Here is a 14080-nt window from a genome sequence, read left to right as displayed (position 1 = left end):
TATGAGCGCCACCTAGTGGTCGGCGCTCATAGCACAGGACCAATTCTGCTGCATGCAGGGGACCTGCTCGTCCCCTGTATGTAGCAGAGGCGATCGGATAGTTGCTGCTTCTAGTCTCCTATGGAGACTATTGAAGCATGCAAAAAGTAAAAAAAAAAAGTTTTTAAAAACTTTCAAAATAAGTTTCAAAATAAAAATATATAAAAAAAAACCCCACATACACATATTTGGTATCGCCGCGTTCAGAATCGCCCGATCTATCAATATAAAAAAAGAATTATTCCGATCGGTAAACGGCGTAACGAGAAAAAAATTCTAAATGCCAGAATTACGTTTTTTGGTCGCCGCAAAATTTCAATAAAATGCAATAACGGGCGATCAAAACATCGGATCTACCCCAAATGTTATCAATAAAAACGTCAGCCCGGCACGCAAAAAATAAGCCATCAACCAGCCCCAGATCACGAAAAATGGAGACGCTACGGGTCTTAGAAAATGGCGCTATTTTTTATTTTTTTTTTTACCAAATTTTGGAATTTTTTTTCACCACTTAAATATAAAAGAACCTATACATGTTTGGTGTCTATGAACTCGTAATGACCTGTAGAATAAGAAGGGCAGGTCAGTTTTAGCATTCAGTGAACGTGGTAAAAAAAATAAATAAAAAACAACTGTGGTATTGCACTTTTTTTGCAATTTTACCGCACTTGGAATTTTTTTCCCGTTTTCCCGTACAGGATATGATAAAACTAGTAATGGCGTTAAAAAGTACAACTCGTCCCGCAAAAAATAAGCCCTCACATGGCCATATTGACCAAAAATAAAAACGCTATGGCTCTGGGAACAAGGGGAGCAAAAACGAAAATGCAAAAACGAAAAATGCTCCGGGGCTTAAGGGGTTAAAAAGGTCCTTTAGTCTGTTTCAGTAGGCTCCACAATCATATATTACTCCCAGGTACATGATTCATTCTCCTGAATTGATTATTTTATAATAACCGATATCCTGTTCCCCAGGGTATGCAACACACTTTATCATATGACAGTCATCTTCGACAAAAGACCAATCACAGTGTCCTAGAATCTCCTCCCAATTATCAACAAAAATTTCATTTTGAATTTTCCAACTTACTTAACTTCTTCAGATTGCAAATCCTATCTAAATGCCCAATTCAAGACACTACAGCTGGAACCCGGCAGTTGGATGTACCCAAAATTACCGAGATCCTCTAAGATTACTATTAAAACCCTTATAGAACTCCCCCACAGACCTCTCTTCCTCTACCCAATATATCTGAATCTCATTTTCATTACCCAATCTCTTGAATCCTCAAATGTGGATCTTCCCTCAAAATTGAGAAAACCCTCTATTAAAGGGAATCTGTCAGCAGGTTTTTCTACCTCATTTGAGAACAGCCTGATGTAGGCAAAGAGACACTGAATTCAACGATGGATCACTTAGTTTACTGGACGCAGCCGTTGTGACACAATCAGAGTTTTTAGGTGTAACATGCAGCAGGGCTGAGAAAGCTAACCTCACCCAAACCAGGCTCTCTATGTCCATTGTCTATTGCTAGCTAATCATAACACTTGAAAAACATAATCCCCTCCTCTCTTTATATATATATATCCCTTTTTGGAAACCCAGATTTTCAAAATGGTAGCCCCCAAACAATATTTAAAACGTGGCACAAACAGAGTCTTTGCTCGAATAGCCACATTGTGAATGTCACCTCAAAATCCATATACTCACTCCATAGTATTCGAGAGAAAATTACCCCGATCTACACATCCCTTACTTACAGGCATTGAATTACATAGGTAAATGCCTCTATGGCAACCAATCACCTGAGTGGGACCAAACTTTCCATAGAGTTGTGGGCACTTCTGTCGTCACAAGGGACAGTTTTTCTGCATTTTGAAAAAACATTATCACACTCATAGACACCGATATGACCACAACAAGCCCTTCTGGCTGGAGACATTCCTTACCTGACACTAACATCTCGGAATGACTATTAATGTTGACTTATTCCCTTAAAATGCCCCCATCCACTAGATATGTTGAAATGACCTTAAGAATCTTCCCCAGATCATATATCTCATCTCTCACCCCAGAGGCTACAAGATGGGCATTTTTCCGACAGATGCAGGTTTTTAAATGTGGCTCTCCCCAAGCTGACATCACACACTGCCTATGGTCGTGTGAGATGATAGAGAGTGAGATTTTGGCTAAGAATAAAACACTATGGGCCTGATTCATCAAAGCTTAGATGCCAGAATTCTGGCGTAAAAGCTTTGAAAAGTCACAAAAATTAGGTGCAATCCAGATTTGCGCCAAGCTCCACCAAAATTGGCGAAGCTGGGACGGGATGCCACAGATTGTCTAATTCATACTTAGTTGTAGCGTTCCGTACTCCAGAAATCTCCCTCCAGTCCCTGTACCGCTTCATGAATCAGGAGCGTCTGACTTCAGCACGCCCTCTTGATAATGTTCACTCTGTTCTTAATGAATCAAGCCATATGTCCTGACACATCTGACCAATTTTTAACCCCTTGAAATGGGGTACAAATACAAATGGGAAAATGGAGCTGGGAAACTCTTAGACATGAGATCTGAGCTGCAGGAAAAAAAAAAACAATCTTTCAAACTTTGAGATCTCCCCATGATTCAGCACATGAATAATTTTTTTAAATATTATCTTTTCTCTTTCAAATGGATTGGGTAGAGACGTCCATCCTCAAAGAATTTAGGGTAGAAAACGTCTTTAATATATGTAAAAGTATCATAGCTATCCTACCCTCCACAATCCAGAAGAATGTAAAAAGTCACTTCCAGAAGACAACCTAGGAGGGGGAACTTCTACAAGACCCGATGATCCAAAAACATAAAGCACCTTGGAAAATAAGAGCATGAAGGGACTCAGGGACAAACACGCCTCCCCTCCAATTTTTTGTTTTGTTTTGTTAATTGCTGTACAGTTAAGCCCCCCGTCACACTAAGCGAGATCGCTGCTGAGTTACAAGTTTTGTGACGCAACAGCGACCTCAGCAGCGATCTCGCTACGTATGACACGTAGCAGCGACCAGGCCCCTGCTGTGAGATCGCTGGTCGTGTCGAAATGGCCTGGAACATTTTTTGATCGTTGAGGTCCCGCTGGGTAGCATGCATCCGTGTGTTTGACACCTTACCAACGACCTCGTTGGCGACTCAGAACTGAGACACATAGGCGTGCATTTGCGTTGCATCGTTATACAGGTCGCTACGGGTCGCCGTATTGTTGCTGCGTCGTTGGGAAGATCTGACTGTTTGACATCTCACCAGCGACCACATAGCGACTTAGCAACGATCCCTGCCAGGTCGTATCGTTGTCGGGATCGCTGTAGCGTCGCTAAGTGTGACGGTACCTTTAGTTGAATCCCATCTCATCAAGTAATTAGTGATCCTGGATGACCTTCTGAGGACATTAAACATTTAATTCTTGTTGACCTTAGGGCCGGGTGCTCTGGACGTAAAACCCTCTTTCTGGTTTATTGTTATTCGATGATATATGTACTACGATTTTAATACTACAAGTTGTATTTGTATTATATCTTGGCTTCCAACATTTAGCATATTATTTTATTGGATGTTCTGTTCCCCTAGTTTACTTATTTTGATCGCTGTGATCAGTCAGTCAATCAGAAATATCAGCAACTTCCTGATCAGTGCCGGAGGTCAGCGCTGCTGGTGGCATTAAACAATCAGGAGTGGTGTCATCACCACCCCTGGCTGTTAACCCCCCTGAATGTTGCGATCGAAGCGTTGAGACAGGCAGAGGGCTGGAAGCTTCCTCTGTCTTAAGATCAACGCCCCCAATCGTTGCCATGGTGACCGGGTCACCAAGCAACGGAAAGCTGCTGAGACCATGCTCACAGCATGGTCTCAGGAGCTTTCACTATAGGTATAATGTGCTGCAATCTAGTGCATTGCAATGCATTATACCTGTGATCAAAGGGAAAAAAAGTGAAAGTCCCATAAAGGGACTAAGTAAAAGATGGTAAAAAAAATTGTAAAAATATATATTACATAATAATAATAATAAAAATATTACACTAATAAATACACATTTTTATGTAAAAAAAAAACAACAAAATAATAAAAGTACACATATTTGGTATTGCCGCGTCCGGAACAACCCAAGTTATAAAAGTGTTACACTAGTTAACCCCTTCAGTGAACGCCGTAAAAAAAAACCCAAAAAACAAAGCAAACAATGCTTTATCATCATACCTCTGGAAAAAAGTGGAATAAAATGCGATAAGAAAATGAATATAAATAAAATTGGTACAGCTGAAAATGTCATCTTGACCCGCAAAAAACAAGCCACCATACGGCTCCATCAGCGGAAAAATAAAAAAGTTATAGCTTTCAGAATACAGCGTTGCAAAAATAATTATTTTTTCTATAAAAGGTTTTATTGTGTAAAAGCGCCAAAACATAAAAAAAAACTATATAAATGAGGTATCGCTGTAATTGTACTGACCCGAAGAATAAAGCTGCCTTATCAATTTTACCACACGTAGAGTGGCATAAAAAAAAACAATTCCTGAAGTGCCGGTTTTTGTTCATTCTGCTTCCCCAAAATTCGGAATAGAAAGCGATCAAAAAATGTCATGTGCCCGAAAATGGAACAAATAAAAACGTCAACACGTCCCGCAAAAAACAAGCCCTTACATGACTGTCCCAGAGGAAGATTCCCTATAATGAGGCAGATGGAAGCACTGCGGTTTTTATGCGTGCATAAAAGCGTGGTCGGCCGCAGTTTTGTGCACCTCTGAAAAGAAGGACAACGCTGAACAGAGGCCAGACAGAGTCCAGAGTAACTCTGCTGCCTCATTATAGTGAATGGATCCCTCCGGGGCTTCACTTGAATCACATCACTCAGAGAATTAGATGGAATCTCCGATATATGAGCTCAGCATAGAGCGCTGGATAAATGTGATCCTAAATGTTACGCAAAATGTTCCCAATAAAAGCTTCAACTCAATCCACAAAAAAAACAAAACACTCAGGTCCATTATCTGTCAATGAGAATATAGGGGGCTTCCACGTTACTAGTAGAACAAGGGCTCTGGAAAAGCGCTATGGCTCCTCGCCCCCAAAAGAGATCCAGCGAATTCTGCGCTCCGAAATTCTAAAGCACCCCCCATCCCCCCCCGCCCTTCTGAGCCCCAGTGTGCCTAAACCACATTTAGCGTCCACATGTTTGGCAGGGGCATAATTTCCAAAATGGGGTCACTCGAGGGGGGATTCTGCTCTTCTAGCATTTAGGGGCTCTGTATATGGAGTCCGCAAACTATTCTAGGAAAAACTGCTCTCCAGGAGGCAAATAGCGCTCCGTCCCTCCCGAGTATCGCCACGTGACTAAGCAGTACTGTACAGCCACATATGAGGTATTGCCACATTCAGTACAAATTGGGGGACATATTTTGGTGTCATTTTTATCCATTATCCCCATTTGAAAATGTAAAATCTGGGGCTAAAACAAAATTTTTGTGGAAAAAATGTAATTATTTTTTCTTCATTGCCCAATGGTATAAAATTCTGTGACAAACCCGTGGTGTCAATATGATCACTGCACCCCTAGATGAGTTCATTGAGAAGTGTAGTTTGTAAAATGGGGTCACTTATGGGTAATTCTGCTGTTCTGGCACCTCAGGGGATCTCCCAGTGGGTCATGGCACCCTCAAACCATAACAGTAAAATCTGTACTATAAAATGGTTCTCCTTCCTTCTGACCTTTGCACTGTGCCTCAAAAGTAGTTCCCAATTACATCTGGGGTATTGGCGCACTCAGGAGAAATTGCACAACAAAATGAGAGGTCAATTTTCTCCTATTACCCTTGTGAAAATAAAAAATTTGAGGCTAAAAGAAAATTTTTGTGGAAAAAAAATGTGATTTTTTTTATTTTCATGGCTCAACGATATAAACTTCTGTGAAGCACGTGGGGGTTCAAAGTGCTCACCTCTCATCTAGATACGTTCACTGAGGGGTCTAGTTTCCAAAATGGCTTCTCTTGTGGGGGTTTCCACTGTTTAGGCACATCAGGGGCTCTCTAAATACAAAATGGCATCCGCTCTCAGTTCCAGCCAATTTTGCGTTCAAAAAGCCAAACGATGCTCCTTCCCTTCCGAACCCTGCCGTGTGCTCAAACAGTGATTTTCACTGACATATGAGATATCGGCTTATTCAGGAGAAATTGCACAACAACTTTTGGGTCCATTTTCTCCTATTACCCTTGTGAAAATAAAAAAATTGGGGCTAAAAGAAAATTTTTGTGGAAAAAATGTGATTTTTTTATTTTCACAGCTCTACGTTATAAACTTCTGTGAAGCACCTGGGGGTTCAGATAAGTTCATTGATGGGTCTAGTTTCTAAAATGGGGTCACTTGTGGGGGGTTTCCACTGTTTAGGCACATCAGGGGCTCTCCAAATGCAACATGGCGTCCACTAATTATTCAAGCAAATTTTGAATTCAAAAAGTCAAATGGCGCTCCGTCCCTTCCGAGCCCTGCCATGCGCCCAAACAGTGGTTTTCCGCCACATATTGGGTATCAGCATGCTCAGAAGAAATTTCACAATACATTTTGGGGTCCATTTTTATCTCTTACCCTTATGAAAATAAAAAAAATTGGGTCTAAATTTAATTTTTTGTGAAAAAAAGTTAAATGTCAATTTTTTTATTCCTCATTGCTTCAGTTCCTGTGAAGCACCTGAAGGATTAATAAACTTCTTGAATGTAGTTTTGAGCACCTTGAGGGGTGCAGGTTTTAGAATGGTGTCACTTTTGGGTATTTTCTGTCATAAAGGCCCCTCAAAGTCACTTTAAATGTGACGTGGTCACTAAAAAAAATGATTTTGTAAATTTTGTTGGAAAAATAAGAAATTATTTAACCCTTATAACTTCCTAACAAAAAAAAAATTGTTTCCAAAATTGTGCTGTACTATTTTGTATGACATATCTCTCCGATTTAAGGGCATAACAATTCTAAATTTGAAAATTGCAAAATTTTCACCAAATTTCCATTTTTTTCACAAATAAACGCAAATCATATCGAAGAAGTTTTACCACTATCATGAAGTACAATATGTCACAAAAAAACAATCTCATAATCAGGGGAATCCATTTAAGAGTTCTAGAGTTATTACCTCATAAAGTGACAGTGGTCAGATTTAAAAAATGAGACCTGGTCATTAACGTACGAAGTGGCTCGGTCCTTAAGGGGTTAAAGAGGACCTCTCACTACTTTTTTCTATTCTTAACTGTCTACCTGATCATAAAGTGGCTGAAGAGCTGATTAAAAGGTTTTTTTTTCCCCTTTTCTTTTTCTCCATTGCATTGCTGACATATAGATTTCTGAATGTTACTGCAGCTAATATGCTAATTTCCCCTTCAAGGAAGGGGGCAGCAACAGTGATTGTTATCTGGAGCGGTTTACTTTTAACCCGTATGATCCTGCCTAATCATAGGAAGACAGCAAAATACAAAAGTCCACAAAGAATGTCAAAACAAGCTTTTCATCTTGATCAGGTGAAACTTTATGCGTCTTTTGTTCACGCTGAGAGCTCCTATCTTCTGTTGAGCACAGGAAGAAGCGGAGAGCTGCAGAGTGGGAGTGAAGAAACGTGAAGTTCATCATTTGAGCAGCATTTGTCACATACAACACGATGGGCCTACAACAGGTATCGGGGCATACCACCAACCTCATTATTCCCTGATACCTGACCAGAGTGTTGTATGTGATAAATGCTGCTACCACAATGATCTTCACTGCTCTGGCGCACTCATCATCTGCTCTGGCGCACTCATCATCTGCTCTGGCGCACTCATCATCTGCTCTGGCGCACTCACGATCTGCTCTGGCGCACTCACGATCTGCTCTGGCGCACTCACGATCTGCTCTGGCGCACTCACGATCTGCTCTGGCGCACTCACGATCTGCTCTGGCGCACTCATCATCTGCTCTGGCGCACTCATCATCTGCTCTGGCGCACTCACGATCTGCTCTGGCGCACTCACGATCTGCTCTGGCGCACTCATCATCTGCTCTGGCGCACTCATCATCTGCTCTGGCGCACTCATCATCTGCTCTGGCGCACTCATCATCTGCTCTGGCGCACTCACGATCTGCTCTGGCGCACTCACGATCTGCTCTGGCGCACTCATCATCTGCTCTGGCGCACTCACGATCTGCTCTGGCGCACTCACGATCTGCTCTGGCGCACTCACGATCTGCTCTGGCGCACTCATCATCTGCTCTGGCGCACTCACGATCTGCTCTGGCGCACTCACACAGCAGCTTTTCTCCTATCCTGGTGCTGTAATGATAGTAAGGCGTTGTCAGTGAGATCAAGTAAGACACTTCAAGTCTCACATGATCAAACTGAAAATGGTTATGATTGGCCAGCATTATAGAGGGGGAAAAGTAAAACACCTCCCCATCCAGATAAGCTCTACAACAGAGTGGTGAGAAAGGAAAAGGGAAACAAAAAAAAATTAATCAGCTCTTCAGCCACTTTATGAGGCGGTAGGTAGTTATGAATAAAAAAGTAGTGAAAGTGGAAGGTCCTCTTTAACACAGTTTTATTTGGCTCAGCAGAACCCATGGGAGGCACTCCATTTGCAGCAAGATACAGCATTCTCTATGGATATGAAAATAAGGGATTACCTATCACCAGGTAAAATTTATGAAAAGTCTACCTAAGGCCAGAATCTACAGAATTGTATTGGAGATACTCACATCATTCCTATGCGATGCCTTTTCTGGTTTTCCAAGAGTGCAAACACTGTTCCTTGTTTTTCCTGCTAAGTAAAGGAAAATGTGTTATTTGTGACCTGATTAGTTTGAATAATCAATATATATTAAGTCCTAAGATAACCTGCTGCCAAGTACGGGGATGGTGTCAGGGGTCAACTGCTGATTATCTGCCAGACTTACATGTGACATGATTTCAATAATAAGCCCATGGTCAGACAGTTAGGGACTGGAATAGAAATGTCTCTTGTCCCTATCCTCCAACATTTATTCTTCTATAGATCAAATTGTGGCCTGGCTAAGTATGTGTTAAGTATCTTTATTTTTTCCTCTTATCTAGAGCAGTAATGCAATTCAAATTTCATATATTTCATGTTTACATGCTATAGCACTACAGAGTGCAACTCTATTTGTTAATTATTACAGGAAGGGGCTCAGGATGGAGGACATTATACCAGGATGGGGGACATTGTTACTGCAAGGTGTTCAGGATGGGGGGACATTATTACTGGCAGAGGCCCAGGATGGAAGACATTATACCAGAAAGGGGCCAGTATGGGGGACATTATTACCGGAAGGGGCTTAGGATAGGGGACATTGTACCAAGGTGAGGCCCAGAACGTGGGACATTATTACTGGAAGAGGCCCAGGATGGAAGATATTATACCTGGATGGGGCCAGGATGGGGGACATTATACCAGAGTGGGGCCCAGGATGTGGGTCATTATTACTTGAAGAGGCCCAGAATGGAAGACATTATACCAGGAAGGGGCCAGGATGGGGCACATTATATCAGGATGGGGGACATTGTTACTGGAATGCTGTCAGGATGGAGAACATTATACCAGGACGGGGACAATATTAACACTTCTATTTTTGGAATAATTCTTACTTTGAAGCATTTTCCCACACTTGCCTAAAAGTTTTGCACAGTGCTATAGGTACCATTAACAGCTACAGGACCTCTGTGTGCTATGGATGTTTCTGAATATACGTTGTGCCTTGGATGAACCACAGTGTGGCCAATGTGAATTAAAGGGGTATTCCCATCTCCAAAAACCTATCCCAATAGTAGGTGTAATAATAATATTAGCAAATACCTCCAATTAGCAATATAGTATAGTTCTTCTGATTTGTCAAGTCGCTTACCCCATGTACAGGGCATTGCAGTAGCTTTGGTATCCATGGTTACGACCACTCCTATAGTGACAGTTAGTTGTTAGTGGTCGTAGCCATGGATACCTTAGCTACAACAATGCCCTCCACATGGGGTAATCAGAATAACTATACGACATTTCGACTTTGTGGTATTTGCTAATATTATTATTATTACTACAAATACTACATATTGCGATAGGATCTTGAAGATGGGAATTTAACAACAGAAAGTCTCTTTGGAGCTCTAAGGGAGGAGATCAGCTGCATTGGAGCTTTGTAACCTGGCACTGAAATCTATAAATTGCACATTTTAGCTATTTACACCAATACCATTCCATTTTAAGCACATGGATATTATCTATACTTTTATATCTCACCTTTACATCATAACCAATACCATGGGCTTTGCACATCTGGAAGAAGACATTGTAATACACAAGTGAAAGGTTTGTGTGAACCATCCGTGTGCTGAGAACGGCAACTCGGTCTAAAATTATTGTCTGGAATAGAGAAAAAACAGAATTTCCCATGAGAGAGATGACTTTTTTTATTAAACCTCAGTTGCAGGACATTTATTCTGCTGACATCACATCGTACTATTTGCATCTAGCGTCACTGAAGGCGGATACGTCTGTCCTTGAAGTAATTGCACAGATCTGTACTGTGCCATGGAAAAAAGAGGTCTTCATTTCAGTCTAATAATCCACAAGAGAAAAAGTGATATGTTGTCGCCTGACATAGGGGACAAACCACTTATGTACCTGCGTCTGTGTTCAGTAAACACAAGTGGTCCCTGTCCGTGTATCACAAAGGACATTGAATGATGTGGTACATAAAAATGGTGCAGCCTGTTCCCTTACAGTCTCCCTCCGGGGCACCATGTGTGCACTGCTCTTTATGGCTTTCTCTGATCAATACCTTTTATAGGCTGTAATCCAAAACCTTTGTGAGGAATCAAAGAGCAGGGTATCGATGGCTCAGTTTTACAGCTGACCTGGTCCATTGTGTTCCCTGTGTTTACACTGCCTTCCCCGTCTACAGAAAACACTTCTAAACTTGTGTTAAAAGTAGATATTTATTAGAGTTTATGTGCCGCCCATCGAGCTAACCAAAATAGCCAAACTGATTATGCCTTAAAGTGAACTTGTGGCCCAAACAAAATTATATGTCTATAAATATGGTAACTCCATCAATTCAGTGTCCCTATACAGTCATTGGTACAGCTGTCCTGGGTATCCCGGGCTCCGTTTACTTCCCCTGGTTCCGATGCTCGCTGCTGTGCTCTGCATTGGGTTTAGCATTAGTGATGAGCGAGCATGCTCGTTTAACCTTTTAACGAAGCATGCTCGGGTGCTTACCGAGTATCTTCGGCGTGCTCGTATATTATGTTTGAGTCGCTGCGTTAGACAGCCTCAACACATGCAGGGATTGCCTGTTTGTTAGTCAGCCTCAACACATGTGAGGATTCCCTAACAAACAGGCAATCCCTGCATGTGTTGAGGCTGTCTAACGCAGGAACTCAAACATAATATACGAGCACGCTGATGATACTCGGTAAGCACCCGAGCATGCTCGGTTAAAGGTTTAAACAAGCACGCTCACTCATCACTATTTAGCATCATCTTCCTAGACCTATTTAAGGCCCATTTAGACACACACCTGTGTCTTGGGATTGAGACTCTAGTGTTCCATGTTTGGTTTGTTCCATTACTTGTGCTTGCTGTGTTTTCAACTTGCATTCATCCCTGCTGGGTTCCACTTCATCCCTCCTGCTGCTCCAGAGATTCCTGTGCGTACTAATTACCCGCTGCCCACATGCCTTCCTGCTCGCTGCCTCAACGCCTGGGGTCCATATGCCCACCCGGACCCCAGGCATATTCCACCTCACATGGTGAGCCTAACAGCCAGCTTTCTGATTCTTGGAGGATGGCTAAAATGCATAAGGCCCGATTCACCCAACCATTCATGCCCGAATTCTTACTTAAAAGCTTTGAAAAGTCGCTAAATTTGGATGCAGCTTGGAGTTGCACCAAATTTTTGCAACTTTTTCTGTTTTCATTTTCTCCCAGCTCAGACAAAATAGGTGGAATTGGGGCGGGACGTGTATAACACCGATATTGGTGCATTGGGCCCATAATGTTCAAAGCAGAGAATCCCTTTAATAGTGGTCATCATTGATTTTCCTCATCTTATATAAAGTAGTGTCTCTTTATGGTTTAAAAGTCACATTTTTTTTCTTCATAGACTCCACAGACAACTGCCGGGATCTCAGATTGCCAGACCGCTAAGTGTGGCTTCAGGATGACAGGTTTACCTGCAGTCACACCTGACTTACTAGGATTTTCAGTGGCATTAATGTCACCATACACATTAGACTGATGTTGTCCAAAGCAGTGGATACAAGAGGGATCGGCTGACAGTAATGTGTGTGGGTGCCTCATCTATCGGTGGAGATAAGTATACGGCATGTCTGATTCCAGACTGCCGATCCTTTTGTTCTCATAGAGATAAGACACCGAAAGATGTCCCCAGCTCTGGGACAGAAGTCAGTATATATTTTATTTATTTAGTATGTTATGTAAAAGGAGCATGTTTTGTTCTTCTATAGGGTAGCTGATGGCATATGCACATTATTTCTTGTACATATTGATTTTTCATGGTCAATTTAAGGCACTTGTAACATGACATCTGCCATGGCTTAATCCTTCAAGGAACACAATAAATGGTCACTGTTGTTTTAACAAATTTTACATAAATCAATAGTTCAAGCCACTATAGAAAGATAAATTACAAAATTTGTCAGATAAATATCCTTCTTTCTCCACTTATGAGCCACTCGTCCCACCCCCACCTCATGAACTCATCATCCACTTGGAAAAACAGCTATACTCTGTCTCAAGACAAAATGGACTGCCAGCTCACTGACCGATCAGATTACAGTAGCCTATTGAAGTCCATGGAGAAGGGGAGGAAGAGGCAGGAGCAGCACGAGGAAAAGAGGCAGAGAGACAGATTGTGCTGGTGCTTTCTAGTAAGTGTTTACCTCACTCTAGTGTTGGATTTACAGCTACAATCTATACTGCTGCTGTGCTTCAGAGGGTATGTAACATAGTAAAAGGGGAGCAGAAAGGCCTCTTGTCTCTGTGTGTAATCTGTATGGAAGACATACTAGCAGCTGGCCTTTACCCTCTAGCTTAGAGAGAAGTGAACCTATATAAAGCCTGCAGAACGGTGAACTGGTGATAAAACTGATGTATAAGTTTACTGTATATAAAAGTACAGTATATTCTGGTATTTACAGCACATAATATCTTCAGTACGTCACTTAAAGAAGAACGCCAATTAAAATTGTTATCCTTTTAATATATTGCAGCCATGATATTGTATAGCACTGTGTACTTACAGCTGCTCAGTTTGCCTTTCTACTCAGTTAATTCTTCTCTTTTCCATTAGGTCTATAACATCATGTGATTAAAAACTGACTAGTTGAATCATTCTAAGCTCTACAGTGGGTATGGAAAGTATTCAGACCCCTTTACATTTTTCACTCTTTGTTTCATTGCAGCCATTTGGTAAATTCTAAAAAGTTCATTTTTTTCCTCATTAAAGTGCACTCTGCACCCCATCTTGGCTGAAAAAAAACTGAAATGTAGAAATTTTTGCAAATTTATTAAAAAAGAAAATCTGAAATATCACATGGTCATAAGTATTCAGACCCTTTGGTCAGTATTGAGTAGAAGTACCCTTATGAGCTAGTACAGCCATGAGTCTTCTTGGGAATGATGCAACAAGTTTTTCATACCTGGATTTGGGGATCCTCTGCCATTCTTCCTTGCAGATCCTCTCCAGTTCCGTCAGGTTGGATGGTGAACGTTGGTGGACAGCCATTTTCAGGTCTCTCCAGAGATGCTCAATTGGGTTTAGGTCAGGGTTCTGGCTGGGCCAGTCAAGAATGGTCACAGAGTTGTTCTGAAGCCACTCCTTTGTTATTTTAGCTGTGTGCTTTGGGTCATTGTCTTGTTGGAAGGTGAACCTTCGGCCTAGTCTGAGGTCCAGAGCACTCTGGAAGAGGTTTTCATCCAGGATATCTCTGTACTTGGCCGCATTCATGTTTCCTTCAATTGC

General features: G+C 41.6%; 1 protein-coding gene and 1 long non-coding RNA gene across 3 annotated transcripts in view; one reads left to right on the top strand and one right to left on the bottom strand.

The window, feature by feature from the left end:
- The window catches only part of IQCH (IQ motif containing H), a 131113-nt gene that overhangs the window by 7596 nt on the left and 109437 nt on the right, over positions 1-14080 (bottom strand). The window contains exons 18-19 of one of the 2 annotated variants that reach the window (XM_073653455.1): positions 10333-10455; positions 8783-8847 (exon numbers count right to left, since the gene is read on the bottom strand). In XM_073653455.1, the coding sequence (XP_073509556.1) occupies positions 8783-8847; positions 10333-10455 (188 nt within the window). The remainder of the gene's footprint in view (positions 1-8782; positions 8848-10332; positions 10456-14080) is intronic. The other variant, XM_073653456.1, reaches the window with a different exon arrangement.
- Positions 1-14080, top strand: part of LOC141166612 (uncharacterized) — a 104499-nt gene that overhangs the window by 49602 nt on the left and 40817 nt on the right. The window lies entirely within an intron of this gene.

Source organism: Phyllobates terribilis, unplaced genomic scaffold (genome assembly GCF_046119375.1).
Source record: "Phyllobates terribilis strain yellow unplaced genomic scaffold, ASM4611937v1 Scaffold_11__3_contigs__length_659146591, whole genome shotgun sequence".
Lineage (NCBI taxonomy): Eukaryota > Metazoa > Chordata > Amphibia > Anura > Dendrobatidae > Phyllobates > Phyllobates terribilis.
The sequence above is the reverse complement of the archived record's forward strand: the minus strand, read 5'-3'. Positions and strand labels throughout refer to the sequence as shown.